The 18,742-nt window shown below is 38.3% G+C and overlaps 4 protein-coding genes across 4 annotated transcripts; 1 reads left to right on the forward strand and 3 right to left on the reverse strand.

The window, feature by feature from the left end:
• The first annotated feature begins 2,832 nt into the window (after positions 1-2,832).
• LOC103451888 (LEAF RUST 10 DISEASE-RESISTANCE LOCUS RECEPTOR-LIKE PROTEIN KINASE-like 1.5) lies at positions 2,833-5,334 on the forward strand. Its single transcript, XM_008391326.4, has one exon. The coding sequence runs from the start codon at positions 3,090-3,092 to the stop codon at positions 4,998-5,000; it is 1,911 nt and encodes a 636-aa protein (XP_008389548.1). The 5' UTR covers positions 2,833-3,089; the 3' UTR covers positions 5,001-5,334.
• A 2,494-nt stretch (positions 5,335-7,828) lies between these two features.
• On the reverse strand, positions 7,829-9,033 carry LOC103451887 (glutathione S-transferase U17-like). Its single transcript, XM_008391324.4, has 2 exons — positions 8,509-9,033; positions 7,829-8,312 (listed from the first exon to the last, which is right to left on the reverse strand). Exons 1-2 carry the CDS (start codon positions 8,824-8,826, stop codon positions 7,926-7,928), a joined length of 705 nt encoding a protein of 234 aa, XP_008389546.1. The 5' UTR covers positions 8,827-9,033; the 3' UTR covers positions 7,829-7,925.
• A 619-nt stretch (positions 9,034-9,652) lies between these two features.
• On the reverse strand, positions 9,653-12,273 carry LOC103451886 (glutathione S-transferase U17-like). The gene is made up of 2 exons (XM_008391323.3): positions 11,707-12,273; positions 9,653-10,267 (listed from the first exon to the last, which is right to left on the reverse strand). The coding sequence occupies exons 1-2, from the start codon at positions 12,022-12,024 to the stop codon at positions 9,890-9,892; spliced, it is 696 nt and encodes a 231-aa protein (XP_008389545.1). The 5' UTR covers positions 12,025-12,273; the 3' UTR covers positions 9,653-9,889.
• A 2,034-nt stretch (positions 12,274-14,307) lies between these two features.
• Positions 14,308-18,637, reverse strand: LOC103452346 (glutathione S-transferase U17-like). Its single transcript, XM_029091626.2, has 2 exons — positions 18,320-18,637; positions 14,308-14,891 (listed from the first exon to the last, which is right to left on the reverse strand). Exons 1-2 carry the CDS (start codon positions 18,635-18,637, stop codon positions 14,514-14,516), a joined length of 696 nt encoding a protein of 231 aa, XP_028947459.1. The 3' UTR covers positions 14,308-14,513.
• Positions 18,638-18,742: the final 105 nt, after the last annotated feature.

An 18,742-nucleotide genomic window follows, 5' to 3' on the forward strand; every position in this document is an offset into this window, starting at 1 on the left:
AGCATTTTAATGCGAGAAATTGAGGTCGATTTCTGCGTGTTTTTTTTCATTTAAATATGAACACAAGAAAGAGTGTGAAAAGGGGGCAATAACTCCATTTATATTCTAACACTTGATTGAGATGGTCCAATGAGACGTTGACATTTTCTTGCTCATATTATATTGTATTAATATAATGCTCCATTCCCTTCCATGTATCACTCTTATTAAGGTTTTAAAATGCGCCATGTGCTAGGTTCTAGTCAAACAGAGAGCAGGAGTCTAGTTTAGGAGTGATGAACTAGGTGGTTTAGACGGACCTAGACGGGCACCTAAGCATATTTAGACGTCATTTTTATACTATGTAAAAGTCTAATTAATTCTGGCAATGACGAACAACGCCTAGACGAAAATTTTTTGAACACTACAAGTAATACATGAGACGGTACACTTGTTGGATTTTATTTTGAATTTTGATTGTTGTAGTCACAATTTCAGCTACACAAATGTATACATCAAATGTGTGTACACGAGTTCTAACGAATTGCAGCTTAAGCAACCTAATAATTTAAATAATTTTTTTTAATTACAAAATGATGTATACAAATGAGTTGAGAGAGTTTAAAATCGAGACAAAAAAAAGACTTGTATGGGCCATGCAATCTTGTCTCAAGGAACGTAAATTATAGGGCCAATAATAACGAGATGGGCTTTCAACAATAACATCCACATATGCATCCAGACTTGGGCCCACCTTCGGCTTGGGGCAACATAAGTGAAACTCTCCCGCCTCTTTTTTTTTTTTTGATAAAAAACGATATGTAGTATTTCATTAATCAACACAAACAATACAATAGTGTCATTGGATATATAGCTTTAATGACTAATAAATTAATCTGAAGTGAATTTACGTAAACAAACAAATAAGAGTAAACCTCTAAACATACTATTATTTGTTTAATAACGTACATGACTTAAAAGATTGAACATAAATACAAACTGCACAGACATAATTAGTTTTCGCTTCGTCTTTTTATATTCACCAAAACAAAAGGTTAAAAATGTTCACAGGAATAGGGGACGACGTGCTCGAGGAAAAAATTGCACACGGAAGCTGTAACCAAAGCACAGAAGGCCTTTTTTAAAATATAATTTCACAGAAATCGAGGTGTTTTTTAGCTCTCTTGGTTATTGGGGGCCTATGGCTATGCGCCCCTACCATGAGAAAAAAAGAGGTCAAAAAGCCGAACCCGGATCGTCTTCGGATCCTAATACCCTAAGCGTAAGGATCAAATCATCCGGACCGTTGAAATTTGATCTAACGACTACAAACAGTGAACTTCTTTAAAGTTATAATATTGTATCCGTTGGATTAAATTTCAACAATCCCGATGATTTAATCCCTACGCATAAGATATTGGGATCCGAAGAGGATCCGGGTTCCAAAAAGCCTAATACGCTATTCACTACAGTTTGTCAACCGCAGTCAATGGAAGAAAAACAACTTTGTTGTTCAATTTCCCTTTTTCTTTCTCCTATTTTCTAAAGAAACTTTATTATCAACAGTAATACGAAAGATGTGCTTAGTTTTATAATAAGTTATTGATAAGAATCGAACTGAAGGTTTCTTATTTACAAATAAAAAAGAATATCACTAAATCTCATAAGAAAAAGAAAATATTTGAAATGTCATATAAATTTTCATACTTTTTTTATTTTGTCACATGAACGAAAATTTAAAGTGCATTATCATATTAACTTTATAAAACTATTAATTTGTCATCTCATCTTATGTTAAGTTTTTCATCTAAAATAAATCACGTACTTTGCACATGCTTTGTGTTCATTGTAATTTCAGACATTTCAACATAAAAAATATCATTAAACTTTTCTATAGATGAAGCATCTCCGGTGACTACCATTTTGAGTCATTTTCACCTCAAAATAAAGAGCAACAAGTGCAAGTCGTTCCCCTTCTAGGAACGACAAACTCTCATACCCTAGTATAAAAGATAAGGAGGCAGATTCTCTGCCCTTCCATTTCTCGTGCCCTCTGCTTATGTGGTCACGGTTAAGCTACGTTAATATTTTATATTACTATTCATTTTTGTCTTATTATATCTATAAAAAATAATATAAAATGTTGACGTGACTTAACCGTGACTGCACAAAACAAGAGGGCACGAGAAGTGGGAGGACATATGATCTGCCTCTAAAAGATAAACCCTATTTCTGTACTTTTTAATAAACTCTAGAATTATTTTTGCCAAAGGCAACTTACTAGAAGGGGAGTGAAATGTTAAAATGTCAAAATAACTTTGAATGCAAATCATGTGCAAATTTATTTTGGATGGAAAACTTAACAAAGCTAGAATCAGATGACAAAATAATAATTTTGAAAAGTGGGTATTACAAATTGTTGAAAATTAGATCATACGACAAATTAAAAAGAGTGCATAAAGAATTATTCATTTTTATAAACAAATTATGCGATGATGCGTGTTGAAATTTATTTTCTCTCTTATTTTAATTAGTTTTATTTACATATATTTTAGGTTGTGCAATAGATAAGAAATCTTGCATATATTAAGCAAAATTGTGTCATAATTGAATTAATCAAGCAATAATAAAAAGGAAAATTAATGAAAATTAATGAAAATGATTTGAAAATTTTGAGTTTTAACAATAAGGATAAAATAAATGGTAAAATAAATAATACCAAGATTGACCTTTTAATGTAAAAATGTGATTTTTCGTTAAAATAAATAGTATCAGAAATTTTTTGGTTAAAGTTTCCATAATAAAATGACAATCATTTTGAAGGGAGAGACCTCGTCACGTTAATGCAAGAATTCAAAAAACCGGAAGAATTAATTAATTATGAACTGGCTATTATTTATAAAAAGAAAGTTAATCATCATAAAAATAGAAAAAATATCACCCAACAGGGCCTCTGGGCCACCAACCGCTTTCGAGATTTTTTGTCTTCTCTCTTGGTCTCCACCTCACTTCACGTGACCCTCAGATTCAAGGTCTCCTTTTTATCATTCGTGACTCCTGAAACTTCACTCTTTACACTCGCCTCCTCACACCCGTTCCCATCCACATCCATGCCTCCACCACACTCCGTCGCACTCTCAGCCATGATCCTCCTAACACTCTACTCAGCTGCCACCGCCGCCCGCTCATGTTTCCCAAAACCATCGTCCTCCTCCACATTTTCATGTCCACCATTCACTTCGCCGCCGCCGTTCCCCTTTTCTTCTTCACCAGGCTGCGGCCACCCTTCTTTCCAAATCCAATGCTCTGCCCCCCACTCCACCATCTCCATCAATAACCTCTCTTTCTCTCTCATCAGCTACGATGCCAACGCCTCCTCACTCCTTCTCTCTCCCCACAGCACCAACTTAACTGCCACAAACTGCTCATCCTCTCACTATTCTTCCATCCCCAGCCGATCCATCAACATCTCCGCCTCCCCATTTCGAATATCCGACGCCTCCTGCTCCCGCCTCTCAGTTCTCAAGCCTTGCTCCCCGCCGAATCTTCCCAACTGCAGCCATTGCCCTTGGGAATGCAAGCTCATCAAAGACCCACTCAAGCTTCTCCACGACTGCGGATCTCCGCACCCCCCTGTCACCCACCAGGGCTGCCACGCAGACGTTTTGAGCTTTCTCGACTATTTCCTCAAAATTGGGATCGAGCTGGAGTGGGACGAAGCTCAAGACTCTTACTTTTCCAGCTGCAGAGCTTGCAAGTCCAACAATGGCTTCTGCGGCTTTAACTCATCCGACCCAAAAAAGCAATTCCTCTGTTTTCACGCCGAACCTCACCTTACGCCGCCGTGGATCAGCAAAGACAACCCGAACCGAATCGCCATCTTGTCCTCTGTGTTCACATTAACTTGCTTCCTACTCGTCGTCTCTGTTATCATAGCCGTCTTCAGGTCCAAAAGATTAAGCTCCGCCGCAACAGAGGAAGACCCAACAACTCTGTTCCTCCACCGCCACCGCTCCGCCAACCTCCTTCCGCCAGTTTTCACATACGAAGAGCTCGAATCCTCAACAAACCACTTCGACCCGAAACGCAAAATCGGGGACGGTGGGTTCGGGTCTGTCTATCTGGGTCAGCTCTACGATGGCAGAGTCGTCGCCGTAAAATACCTCCACAAACCCCTCCGCGGCGCCGCCGCATCCGGGAAAGCCTTCTCCAACAAATGCTTCTGCAACGAAATCCTAATCCTCTCCTCCATTGACCACCCAAATTTAGTCAAACTCCACGGCTACTGCAGCGACCCGAGAGGCCTCCTTCTCGTCTACGACTACGTTCCCAACGGCACCCTCGCCGACCACCTCCACGGCCCCAAAAGCCTCCATCGGAAAGGGTCGATGACGTGGCAGGTGAGGGTCGACATTGCTCTGCAAACGGCCATGGTTATGGAGTACCTGCACTTCTCGGTGGTGCCGCCGGTGGTCCATAGGGACATAACGTCGTCGAATATCTTCATCGAGAAAGATATGCGGGTTAAAGTCGGGGACTTTGGGCTTTCCAGGCTCTTGGTATTCCCCGAAACGACGTCGTCCAGCTCCGGGTACGTTTGGACCGGTCCGCAGGGGACGCCCGGTTACTTGGACCCGGATTACCACCGGTCGTTCAGGTTGACCGACAAGAGTGACGTGTACAGTTTCGGTGTCGTTTTACTGGAGCTGATTTCGGGGATGAAAGCGGTGGACCAGCGGAGGGACAAGAGGGAGCTGGCGCTGGCGGATTTGGTGGTGTCGAAAATCCAGATGGGCCTGCTCCACCAGGTGGTGGACCCGGTTCTGGTCGTCGACGGTGACGTATCCGACGGCGTAGATGCGGCGGCTGAGCTGGCGTTCAGGTGCGTGGCGGCGGATAAGGACGACAGGCCGGACGCCAAGGAAGTGGTGGAGGAGCTGAAGCGGATCAGAAGCCACACTCGTGGGGTGTCCCGGGTGTCGAGTTCGAATGTGATTGGCGATGACGTGACAAAGGGATGATCTGATTGGACAGAGGGTGGGGCCTGGTGTGCATGTGCGGGGTTTGAGTTGGACTGATAAGTGAAAGAGTGAGGGAGGGGGGAAGTCAGAGATGGTGGTTGAACGAACGTGAATAGATTTGTGTTTGGATAACTTTGGATCTCCCCTGCGCTTTTCCCCTGCTTCTGGTTTTTACTCTCTCTCTCTCTCTCATCTCCCTCCAAATCAAATTTTGGCGGTTTGTTCTATCTGCTAATTTATCAGTTCCAATTCGATCGTTGATCATGTCCTTCATTGCTTCGGTGTGCGTCATATATCGAAGCATCGTAAATAAATGTTGTTTCTAAATTTTCAATTTTGGTGGAAATAGTTGCTCGGTTAATTTGTGTGGAGAATATTAGCTATCTCGGTTGTAGTTGTAGATACCCCTAAAGTTAAGGGTACAAGAGAGGCGGTCCTGTTAAGGTTAGGTAATGCCATGCCACCTTTAAAACGTGTGGGCTTGTGAGCGTTGAAGTCGTACTCAAATACATCGGAGCCTGTCCCTGTGAGAGTGTGTAACCATCAAGCTGCTTAGGCTGTTCTACACATGTTTCTCCGTTTTCCCAGTTGTAAACACAGAATTGCAAAGAGAAAGAAACGTCAACTAGCTGTTTCCAAGGTAGGAAATTAGGTTGTTCATTTATTTGAAACCAAATGTACATATTTGTTCATGTTATACACGAGTATCCCGTGTAGATGGAACATTCCAAGTATAATGTAATGTGTAACGATAATACATATAGTACAGAGGAACCAGGATCCTCTCCTGAGCAGTTCCTACGGATCCCGCAATCTTGTCCGTTCATTTTACATCGTGCGATTAGTTTTCATTAGGTACTATTTATATTTGAATTTTAAAATTTAAATTTCAAATAATTTCTGATCGCACGATATACGATAAAGACATGATTGCGGGATCTCTAAGTAACTGCTCAGGAAAGGATCCTGGTTCAGTACAGAGGACACATACAACACCTGGTTTCCTCACTACAAGGTCATGAAGATGCAAGCGTTTGGCTTGGCTTGGCTTTTAGCACAGAGGACACATACAACACCTGGTTTCCACATATTATTTGTATTAATAATTCTTGTCCAAAAAAATTTGTATTGATAATTCACATATTATTTAGTAAATAACCAAGTTTTTCTTGCTCAAAAGACCACTGACAGTGAATTATCAATTATGTGCATTATTAATACAAATAATATTGACTCTAAGGTCGATATGTTGAATGAGGATTCTCTTCGTGAGAATTTCGGAGATCCTTCAATCATATTTGTTTATTATATATCATGCAGTCAGAAATTATTGTAAATTTTTTATTTAAAATTAAATATAAATAGTACTTGACGAAAACTAACCGAACGATGTACAATAAACAAATGTAATTGAAGAATCTTCGAGATCCTCACAAAAATGATCCGGCCTCATTCCGATATGTAATACATAAGCAACCAGGTGTCGACGAGTTTATTATTTTCATCAAGAAAAATGAAAGTAAAATATCCTATCCATGAGCACCAGGTGTCATTTCAGTTTATAGTTTTCTTTGTAGGTTAAATATCACAGCCGCTACACTATGTTAAGTTTAAGTAACAACGAGCGTCATGTAAAATCATTTTGTGAATAACAATTAATTATGCCGAGAATAATTGAGGGCATAGTTAACTTGGCAATCAAGTTAATGAAATCTTTAAGACTCTCTCGGTGCCTTAAAGAAAATAAACATATTGGAGTCCTAATTACATGCAATCAATTATGGACCTTTATTAAGTAAATTCAAAGAATAAAAGTCATGATGGGACTCTAATTGATTAGATATGATTTGGGTTGATATCATTTCTGATAATAGGGAGGAATTGGTTGCCCTAGCTATATAACCAAGGAGCGGTCCTTGCTTCTATACCAACTGAAACTCACAAAAACTACTAGCCTATTTTGATAGTAGAGTTCATTGAGAGGTACTGGAAGTAGAAGACTACTTCTACTTTGTTGCAAGGATCAATGGCTTCATCTTCATAACCATGTCTTTCGTATTCTACATATAAGTTTAATATAATTAGTCGATCTCTATTTTATATTGATTTGATTTATTCGTGATCCTAAAGCCTTGTTGTGATTTCAGAATATATCTTACACATCATACTTTAAAACATGTTAGTTTATAAGTATCACTAGTTTATAAGTATCACAATCATAAATTCAATATATTAAACTCGTGAGTATTGGCTCATTGTAGGTGTGTGGTTCGTATATAAATTTAGGGGTGTGATATCCATACACCCCATTTTACTTCTCACACATCTTTTTAATTTTCGACCGTCGGATCGGATAAATTAAAGAAGATTAACGGATAGAAATAATCAAGGGGTGTGTGAGAAGTAAAATAAGATATGTGAATAGCACACCCCATAAACTTAATATATTAGTATCACATTCACTTTTATCAACTTAATGTGAAAGGCCGTAGTAGTCTCGAACTGAAGAAAATGCTATCTCGTTATTGACAACTTGGAAGAAGATGATTATAAGCTAGAGTCTTAGCATTGGAGAAAGAAAATTAGACTACAAGAATACACCATTTTTTGGGGAGAAATTCTATGGTTCGGAGTCTAGACCACCAAATCCCTACGACCTAGACTTAGAAAACCTCCATTGTGAGTACTCACAGACATAAAAATAGGCCAGGCTATAAGTTTTGTCAAACTATCGTGAACATGTCTCGCTATGACCTCTTAGTACTGATTTGGTACTGAGGTGCTTTTATAAAAAGTGGACGTAAAAAAATGCTGAGCTCAAAAAGATGTTTGGTAAACACTTAAAAACAGATTATTCTCACAGCATAACAGAAATAGTTTTTTTTCAAATCACAACAATACCAAACCAGCCCTAAAGTTTCTCGCCTAATTAGACGGAGGAGGAGCGGCTGCAGCCCTTGCTTTGGCAGCAAGAATCTTAGCAATCTCAACAAGCTTGTCAGTTTCAGGCATAACATCCTTCACAGCAGCATGAGCACAAAACTTGTCAGCCCATTTTACCAGCCCCGGCGTTTTCGTCTGGTCAAGCAGTTTGATTCCATGCAGCTTCTCGTTTACTCTGAGCCACCCCAAGAAGCACCCGAACGCAATGTCCAAGTATCCGATCTCATCTCCACCGAAAAATACGTTGCCTTTGCTGGATTTCTCAAAAGCTTCCTCCAGCAGCGCCAGCCCTTCTGTCACTTGCTCGATTGCTGCCTTCTTTGCCTCCTCTCCTTGTGCAAGACCAATGCCTTTCATGGATGGGTACCACTACAACCATTTCAATTGAATGAGACATAAGTTAGTAACATGGATTAATTGTACCAAAAGCTTAAGCTAGCAACAAAGAAAGACGTTTTGCTTGGGCTTTGAATAAATACTTGTTATGCTTCTAATAAAAGCGTTTCTATTAGTAAGTTGGACGTTTATGAGAAGTGTTTTACGCATGACCATAATAAATCATTACCTTCTCGCTGATATAGGCAGCCCAAAATCGTGCAGTAGCGCGATCGTAGGGGTCAGAAGGGAGGATAGACGGACCAGATGCCCAAACTTCGTCAATGTACTCAACAATGATGAGAGATTCACAAACTGGTTTGTCACCATGAATGAGAACTGGGACTTTCTTGTGGACTGGATTGGACTGAAGAAGAAGCTCGCTTTTAGATCCGAATGTCTCCTGAAGAAACTCGTAGTCGACGGATTTGAGGTTAAGGGCAATGCGAGCCCTCATCACGAACGGACTCGGCGCCATTCCCAGAACTTTGACGTCGCTCTCGCCCATAATTAATCCTCGACTAATTAGCTTAACACTCAACAAGTGATCTAATTCAAACACTGATGAGTTCTACAGGGTTTAGTGTATGTGCGTGTTGGGTGCATCCAAACCAGGAAACACAAGGATTAAGTAGGAAGAAGAAAATGTTTGGTATCAATGAGCCTACTGGCATTAGTTTGGTGCATTTGGTGGGTGGACGCATGTTTCAACTTTGAAGGGTAGGCAACATTCTAAGTTTTTTTTAATTAAAAAAAAAAGTCATTGAGTCAAAATCAAAAGAATGACTTACTTGTACCTAGTATACTATTGTGGCATTCTCGGCTTAATATTACGACGGATCTCTTTCATCAAGGGTATCAGATTAAGTGATCTGTGTCTTTTAAATTTCATCAAATGGTTCATTTGTTTTGATCTCTTAAAAGCTGTAATAATTTTTGGTAGCCTGTTTTGATTCCTTAAAAGCTGTAATAATTTTTTGCCGTTGGATGAAATTTGAAAGGTTCAGATCACTTGATCTGATGGCTTTCTTCTCTAATAATACGATTCCAAAATCATTAAATTAGGGTTTTGAGATTTTCCAGACCTGTGCCAAAATAAAAATTGCAAACCTTGACTTTTTTTAGTGAAGTTTTTCGATTCATTCCAAGAAATGAACCGTAGGATTGAAATGTTTTGAGCCCCTGTGCACAAGATGGAAGTAGCACAAGTGAATCACACAACGATAAATAGTTGACAACTAGCTATACAATTGTTTCTTTCAACTATATGACAACTATCTATACAATTGTTCTTTTCAACTATACCGTTGCCCATATTATAATCAGGATGAATATATATAAAAGACATCTATTGAACTAATAGATGCACGTAAATGATTTATTTCACCATCAAATAAACATAAAAACCAGACACAAAATAAAACAAAGTCCATGAGTTTACCAAACTACAGCATCGTCTAATACATCCGACTTAATAATTTACCAAACTACAGGATTGTCTAATACATCCGACTTAATTTCTTAATCACTAGTTTGAACAACAAGATCCATTGATTTGTTTCACTAATTAATCACTTGGAAGCACCTGCAGCTCTCAATCTGGCCATAATAATCTTAGCAACCTCAGCCAACTTGTCAGTCTCCGGCATAACATCCTTCACAGCAGGATCTGCACTGAACTTCTCAGCCCATTTGGCCAGCCCTGGGATCTTTGCTTCGTCCAGAAGTTTGACCCCATTCATTTTCTCTGTCACTCTGAGCCACCCCAAGAAGCACCCGAATGCAATGTCCAGGTACCCAATTTTGTCCCCACTGAAGAAGTCCTTGCCTTTGCTGGTCTTTTGAAAGGCTTCCTCCATTTGAGCCAGCCCTTCTGCAACTTGCTCGACTGCTGCCTTCCTTGCCTCGTCTCCTTCAGCGGCACCAATGCCTCTCAGCGACGGAAACCACTGCACCCATTTGAATTCATTACTTAATTAAACGAATAAATGTGCAACGACCTGTACAGTGCACTATACCAAAAGTTTTTTCACAGAAATTTGCACGTCTCAATGTTGTATATCTCATTTGTTTTTCTATTTCCCTAATCACACACGATATAACGAGAAATAAAGAAAAAGTGGTATAAAAAATAATTCATAGGACTCTCTCTCTTCGTTTCAATTTAACTAAACTATTACCACTCAGTGCCATTTCTATGTCATTTAGTACTACGGTATAGTGGTATTCCTCTTCACTTATAAATGAGAGGTTTTAAGTTCAATTTTCATCAAAGACGAGTTTGAACCACATTTTACTAGTCCATTGTAAGGCTAAGGTCATCATCTTCCCTGTAGATAATATAGTTTGTTCAAACAAACAAAAAAAAAAAAACCATTTCTACAAAAAATATTCAATAATATCTACAAAAGTGAACATATTTTAGGGGAAGCTTCCACCTAAGCCTAGGGATCAAGTTATTCGGACTCTTGAATTTTGATCAAACTGACTCCAAACATGGGGTTCTTCTAAAAGTTTTAATAATTGTAACCGTTAGATCAAATTTCAAGGGTTCGGATCATTTGATCCCTAGGCTTAGGTGGAAGAGATCCTCTCCGGATGCAGATATGCTTTCGTGTTTCTAAAAGGAGTAATTAGAAGAACCCCCACATTTTTTTCCAACTTGTTTAGATTAAACACTATTCTTTTTACAAAATTTGATTAAGAAGCTTTGATCAATTGCCAACTCAACAATTTTCTATTTATTATATATATATATGCGCGTATGTGTGTGTCTATATATCTACTTAGACTAGCTAACAACTAATTTCCTACAATCTATGAATTTTAAATTTGTATTTAAAACTTACGGTACATTTGAAAATAAACAAACCAACTTTTAGTACGTTTAGAATTTAAATGTATCAAGAAACAAAATGTACTAAAATCCAAATATTACATAAAATCAAACGTACCAATATTATAGATAATCAAACGCACCTATAATTTGACCAAAAAAAAAACGCACCTACAATATGACCAAAAAAAGCGCACCTATTATAAAATTGTAGAAAATAAATGTTCAATCAAATTCTTAAATGAAACAAATGTTTCATCAACGAAATTGAAAAACGATGCACCTATATCAAAACGTCCATTTCTAAAAACACCATTAATCATTTTATAAGCAATTCCAAACGGATGTTATTTGAGCCATATTAAGGAGAAAGACTATCAACAAACCCCTTTAAACATATTTTATTAAGTAATGGAAAAACAATAGAAAAGAAACAAAGAGCAACATAATCCCTCACATTTAACTGGTTAATCCAAACAAAATTTAATAAATGAACGAAATTAGCCTGCAAAAATTAAAAATTAAGGAGACAAACAAAAACCATGCACTTACCTTCTCATCGACGTAGGCAGCCCAAAATCTTGCAGTAGCGCGATCCAACGGGTCAGAAGGGAGAATCGACGGGCCTGAGGCCCAAACCTCATCGATGTACTCCACAATTATGAGAGACTCACAGACGGGCTTATCACCATGAATGAGAACTGGGATTTTCTTGTGGACTGGATTGGACTGGAGAAGAAGCTGGCTTTTGGGTGCGAACGTCTCCTCAAGAAGCTCATACTCCACTGACTTGACATTGAGCGCAATCCGAGCCCTCATCACGTATGGGCTCGGCCACGCTCCCAAAACCTTCACGTCGCTCTTCGCCATGATCAATGATTTAGGTTCTCTATCGAACTAAAGCTCTCGAAATGCAAATGCAAAATCTGTGTTTTGGGGTTCCTGTTATTTATGAATGTGCATGAAAGGTGAAAGCAGAAGGAGGATTTATGAAGAGGTTTGGAAAGTGAATGTATTTGGTGTGAACGTAATGACAATAGGTGTGGCAGTGGGGAAAGGTTTGAAACGTAGGAAAAAAATTTAATGTCCTGTGTGCAAAATTTATTGTCCTGTGTTCCAAGTCCATAATTCGTAATGACAATAGGTGTTGGTGTGAACGTAATGACAATAGGTGTGGCACTGTGTGGATGGAAAGAGACTTGCATAGTTGCATGTACTTTTCAAGATGACGGTGAGGTGTTCTGAGTCAATAATACGATGCAAATGTGAGAATATTAGAACACATAACACTATATTATTTATTAGTGTTGTTACTGAGTATGGATAGTTGAGAGAAACTTACATAAGTTGACAATGAATTGAGCCTATGGACCTGACTTTTCAGCCCTCTCAGTTTCTATACACTTTTATCCCCTTCTATTTTGTACGATGATGGTTAAGTCACGTTAACATTTTATATTAATTTTTTTATAAGAATAATGAGGTACAAAATAATAGTGATATAAAATGTTGACGTGATTTAACTGCGACTACACAAATAGGAAGGGATGAGAGTGTATGTGAGAGGGCAGAGAAGCCAGGTCCTTGAGCCTATTACTTGCTGTCACGTACTTTAACTTACCCGCTTGACATGTCATGATCTGTTTGCGATACCGTCTTTGAATGGGTGTTTAGGTTCAGCGTTTTCAACTTGAACCTACTTTTGGTTCGTCTTGTGTGTTCGGACTTCAGATAGGGAATACGATGTTGTTGGTGTGTCGTGTGGCGGAGATTGGAGCACGTAAGAGGAAATTTGAAGTGTGTAGGCTTTGGAACTGCGTGGCTTACTCGGCATTCAGTCATTTCTGCTGCGAGTGGACTTTCTTGTTCGTACATGTGAACAAATTTGAAGTCTGTAGGCTTTGGAGACAGGAGGACCGAGCTGAGAGCTGTGAAGGTGAGTGACAGTTGTATACGAAGATGCTACTTCTGGAAAAGTAAAGCAGAAGCACCAGTGGTCAAGTGGTAGAATAGTACCCGCCACGGTGACCCGGGCTAGTTATTGAATAAACTGAGTTGTATAGAACTTTAACGAAAAATGAAAGTCTCTCGTACTGTTCATTTTAACGAAAAATCATATTTTTACATTAAAAATTCAATTATAGTACTATTTACTTTACCTTTTATTTTATCCTTATCGTTAAAACTCAAAGTTTTTAAGCTATTTTTCTTAGTTTTCCTTAGTTATTACTCCTTGCGTAATATTTCAGAATTCAGACGCATATAGAAAATGGAATTCGAAATTCCAGCATCTCTTCAAAGTTTCTTCTTTTGGACTGACAATGGAAGCATACAAGTAACAGAAATCTTTGCAAAAACAGTCACGTTACAAGTCTATCGGGGTTCAAAGCAATGGCATGGCTCGTTGATACCAGAAACTCCTTCGGGGGCAGCCCGACATTTGCAAATTCTTCCGACTTCCGAGTCTTTCATTCTCACTCGGTCTCTTGGGTCTTAAGTTGGCCCTTGAAGCGGTTGTATTTACGATTTGCCCATGGTAACGCCGTATCAGCCTTACCTTTTGCTTTGCTCATTTTCCGGAATGCGAGCACTTTTGCATCGTCTCTGCTTTTACACCCTCCGACTCTACCAAGACTGCTGAAATGCAAGCACTTTTGCATCTTCTCTGCTTTTACACCCTCCGCTTTTACACCCTCCGACTCTACCAAGACTGCTGAAATGCAAGCACTTTTGCATCTTCTCTGCTTTTACACCCTCCGACTCTACCAAGACTGCTGCACCCAGTCAAAGTAGTTAACATCAGAAGAATGCTGACATAACACTTCTAAGCTGCATCTAACGGTTTCATGCCAAATCATGAAAGAAGAAAAATTCACACATACCAGGAGGGGTGTGTTTAGACAACATTTGGGCCGTGATGAAATCCAACAGATGAACTTTTGAGTGAAATAGCCATCTTGAGATTGCTTGGATTTGTTTACGGGACATCTTATTCCTTAGGGCCCGGCTTCGTCTATCTTGGATTTCATATCAAATGTTCGATAGCCAGGTACATACGTAGGTCCCTGGGTAACAAAGAGTTGTAGCTCACAACGTGCACAGATAGATTCATCTTGTAAAAGGTAAATGTCTAGAAATGATGCCATTAAGAACTTACTAACATTTCAACATTATCATTTCAAAAAGGCTGTGCAATATCCTTGGATCATACTAATGAGAAAATTCTTTTGTACGAAGTAAGGGATCTGGAGATGATCCATTTCCAATTTACCAAACTACAACATTGTCTAATACATCCGACTTAATTTCTTAATCACTAGTTTAAACAACAAGATCCATTGATATGTTTCACTAATTAATCACTTGGAAGCACCTGCAGCTCTCAATCTGGCCTTAAGAATCTTAGTAACCTCAGCCAACTTGTCAGTCTCCGGCATAACATCCTTCACAGCAGGATCTGCACTGAACTTCTCAGCCCATTTGGCCAGCCCTGGGATCTTTGCTTCGTCCAGAAGTTTGACCCCATTCATTTTCTCTGTCACTCTGAGCCACCCCAAGAAGCACCCGAATGCAATGTCCAGGTACCCAATTTTGTCCCCACTGAAGAAGTCCTTGCCTTTGCTGGTCTTTTGAAAGGCTTCCTCCATTTGAGCCAGCCCTTCTGCAACTTGCTCGACTGCTGCCTTCTTTGCCTCGTCTCCTTCAGCGGCAGCAACGCCTCTCAGCGATGGAAGCCACTGCACCCATTTGAATTCATTACTTAATTAGAATAAGAGTGCGTTTGTTGCACCAGACTATTTCAGACTGGATTAGCTTCAGGAACTAAGCTGAACTAGGGTTGGGTTCGGTTTAAATCGGTTCGGTTTTTTGCCAAAACCGAAACCAAACCGAAATTTCGGTTCGGTTCGGTTCATTTTTTTTTCGGTTCGGTTTTTTTTCGGTTCGGTTTTTTTCAAAAAATGAAAAACATTGAAATTTTAAATTTTAACATATCCAACACAATCATAACATAAGCATTTTAACTAGAATCAAAGACAATGAAAATAAACATTTAAAGTTGAACTAAAATCATCAATCAAGTCTTCCAAAGTCCAAACTAACAACCTCACAACACAAAAATCGTACAAATGACATAGAAAAGTTAAATTGTATGATGTTGTTCAAAGATCAGGGTTGTTTGCTTGTAACTGCATGTTGACAACTTGATTAGTAAAAGTAATGCGTGGGTGGATTTATTTAGTGTGTGTTAGATTCTTTTCCATCACAAATTACCCAAGTAATCTACCCGAAAGAAATGTTTATGGATTCTGTTACATGTTATATGAGAGTAGATTTGGAAAAGAAAGCTGGGACAGAAGTAGACAATGCTATGGAGATAGATGTAGGTACTTCAGAAAGAGGTCTGGTTCCGGAACCTTATATGGGGGATAAATAATAGGTTAGGGTTTAGAGTTTTTATAGGCCTTTTTTTAATATTTTGAGCTTAAAGTTTGGCAACACATTGGGTTTAGAAAATAATACCGAAAACAAATAATTAAATAAGAAAATTAATTTAATTAATTCGGTTTGGTTCGGTTTCTAGATCACTAAAACCGAACCAAACCAAAAGAATTCGGTTTGGTTCGGTTCGATTTTCTGTTTTTTGAACCCACCCTAAGCTGAACTAGCTTAGATTAGATTAAGCTAGACTAATTTAGTGAAGTGTTTGGTGCAAGGTCGGGCTAAAAAGCTGGACAATAACAAATATATTTTTAATTCATATTTTATTAATATTTTATATTATTTAATACATATTTAGTAATATTTTATTACTACCACTATCTTTTTTTTTCCAGAAACCGTCCATCCCCATTCCTAATTCTTTTCCACTAATCTCCCCATTTCTTTCCAAGTTTGCTCCGTCCCTTTCCCTATGTTTCTTCCTCTTTCTTCTTCGCCCCTCTCTCTCTCTTCATCTCCATCTTTTTCTTCCTATTTCTCTCTGCTCATCTCCCTCTTTTCTTCCTAATTTTTCTGGGACCTAATTGGCAAATTAAAACCCATTCAAAGTCTGGGTCATTTGGGTATTCATGGGTCTGCTTCTCCAGCGTCAATAGCAAAGGTCTGCGATCAGGGAGTCTGGACTAGGTGGAGTGTGAGCAGAGTTGCTGAGCGTTTCAGACGCACAACGATTTTGTATTTTTTTTTCGCTTTTTTGTTCTAAATTTTGGATTTGGATCTAGTTTTGAAAATGAAAATATTGCATAAATTTTTGCCTTTTGTTTCCAATTTTGTGGGATATGGGTTTGAAAATGGTGGATGATAGGGGCGAAGCAGAGCAGAGTTTGTATATATGACCTGGGTTCCACATCTTGCGAGTAACAAGTTGATGGGAGGGCGAAGCGAGGAGGAACGAAGCAGGAGGAGTTGGGCTTAGCAGTCATGCCGATTTCGAGGGGTCTCGCTAAGACCCCCTAGCGAACTACTTAGTCCCGTTTAGTCGGGGTGAGTGTCATTAAAACTTGTCTTCATTTGTATCAAACACTGGACTAGACTCCCACTTAGTCCAGTCCAGTCTAATAAATGCTAGTGAGTGCAAACAAACACACCATAAATGTGCAACTACGTGTACAGTGCTTTTCGACAAAAATTTGCACGTCTCATGTTGTATATCTCATTGGTTTTTCTATTTCCCTAATCACACACACGATGTAATGAGAAATAAAGAAAAAGTGGTATAAAAATTAATTCATAGGACTCTCTCTCTCTTTGTTTCATTTTAACTAAACTATTACCACTCAATACCATTTCTACGTCATTTAGTACTATGGTGTAGTGGTGTTCCTCTTCACTTGTAACTTATAAGTGAGAGGTCTTAGGTTCGATTCTCGCTAAAGACGAGTTTGAACTATATTATTGCTAGCACATTGTGAGACTAAGCTCACCCCCTCCCCCTTGGTGTAGATATTATAGTTTGTTAAAAAAAAAAAAAAACCATTTCTACAAAAAAAAAAATATTCAACAATATCTACAAAAGTGAACATATTTTAGGGCTTGTTTGGAAAATTCTTTTGTACGAAGAAGTATGCATATATGCTTTTGTGTTTCTAAAAGGAGTAATTAGAAACCCCACATTTTTTTCCAACTTAATTAATTATTTTTACAAAATTTGATTAAGAAGCTTTGATCAATTGCCAACGCAACAATTTTCTATTTATTTAATATACTAGCATTTGCCTGCATACTTTATTTATATGAATAAGGAGGGAGGGAGGGAGAGAGAGAGAGAACATGGGAGGAATGGGAGGTTTTTGTTTTTGGTTTTTATTTTTTTTTAAATTTTAAATTAGAGATATTTTAACATCATCTGTAGTGAGGTTTCAATAAAAACAGTAAAATTTGGACATCTGAAATTACATTATTGCCCATCTTTTTTTTTGTGTAATAGAAAACTGAGTTGTCTTTTCACCCATTTTTAGTTGACAAAGAGGGTTTCGTTAATTAATAGAGATACATGTGTATATATATCTACTTAAACTAGCTAACAACTAATTTCCTACAATCTATGAATTTTAAATTCGTATTTAAACTTACGGTACATTTGAAAATAAACAAACCAACTTTTAGTACATTTAGAATTTAAAAGTACAAAAATGTACTAGAAATTCAAATGTTACATAAAATCAAATGTACCAATATTATAGATAATCAAACGCACCTATAATTTGACCCAAAAAAAAAACACACCTACAATTTGACCAAAAAAAAGGCGCACCTACAATTTGACCAAAAAAAAAGCGCACCTACAATTTGACCAAAAAAATCACACCTATTATAAAATTATAGAAAATAAATGTTCAATCAAATTCTTAAAATAAACAAATGTTTAATCAACGAAATTGAAAAACAATGCACTTATATCAAAATGCCCCTTTCTAAAAACACTATTAATCATTCTATAAGTAATTCGAAACAGATGTTATTTGAGTCATATTAAAGAGAAAGACGATCAACAAATCCCTTTAAACATATTTTATTAAGTAATGGAAAAACAATAGAAAAAAAAAACAAAGAGCAACATAATCCCTCACATTTAACTGGTTAATCCAAACAAAATTTAATAAATGAACGAAATTAGCCTGCAAAAATTAAAAATTAAGGAGACGAACAAAAACCATGCACTTACCTTCTCATCGACGTAGGCAGCCCAAAATCTTGCAGTAGCGCGATCCAACGGGTCAGAAGGGAGAATCGACGGGCCTGAGGCCCAAACCTCATCGATGTACTCCACAATGATGAGAGACTCACAGACGGACTTATCACAATGAATGAGAACTGGGATTTTCTTGTGGACTGGATTGGACTGGAGAAGAAGCTGGCTTTTGGCTTCGAACGTCTCCTCAAGAAGCTCATACTCCACTGACTTGATATTGAGCGCGATCCAAGCCCTCATCGCGTATGGGCTCGGCCACGCTCCCAAAACCTTCACGTCGCTCTTCGCCATGATCAATGATTCAGATTCTCTATCGAACTCGGAAAGCTCTCAAAATGCAAATGCAAAATCTGTGTTTTGGGGTTCCTGTTATTTATGAATGTGCATGAAAGGTGA

The sequence above is a fragment of the Malus domestica genome, chromosome 13 (assembly GCF_042453785.1).
Source record: "Malus domestica chromosome 13, GDT2T_hap1".
Classification (NCBI taxonomy): domain Eukaryota; kingdom Viridiplantae; phylum Streptophyta; class Magnoliopsida; order Rosales; family Rosaceae; genus Malus; species Malus domestica.

Coding starts and splice junctions, on each gene's coding strand:
- LOC103451888 (XM_008391326.4), top strand. CDS start 3,090: ATGCCTCCACCACACTCCGTCGCACTCTCAGCCATGATCCTCCTAACA.
- LOC103451887 (XM_008391324.4), bottom strand. CDS start 8,826: ATGGGCGAGAGCGACGTCAAAGTTCTGGGAATGGCGCCGAGTCCGTTC. Junction 8,313..8,508: donor CTGCCTATATCAGCGAGAAG/GTAATGATTTAT, acceptor AAATGGTTGTAG/TGGTACCCATCCATGAAAGG.
- LOC103452346 (XM_029091626.2), bottom strand. CDS start 18,637: ATGGCGAAGAGCGACGTGAAGGTTTTGGGAGCGTGGCCGAGCCCATAC. Junction 14,892..18,319: donor CTGCCTACGTCGATGAGAAG/GTAAGTGCATGG, acceptor AAATGGGTGCAG/TGGCTTCCATCGCTGAGAGG.
- LOC103451886 (XM_008391323.3), bottom strand. CDS start 12,024: ATGGCGAAGAGCGACGTGAAGGTTTTGGGAGCGTGGCCGAGCCCATAC. Junction 10,268..11,706: donor CTGCCTACGTCGATGAGAAG/GTAAGTGCATGG, acceptor AAATGGGTGCAG/TGGTTTCCGTCGCTGAGAGG.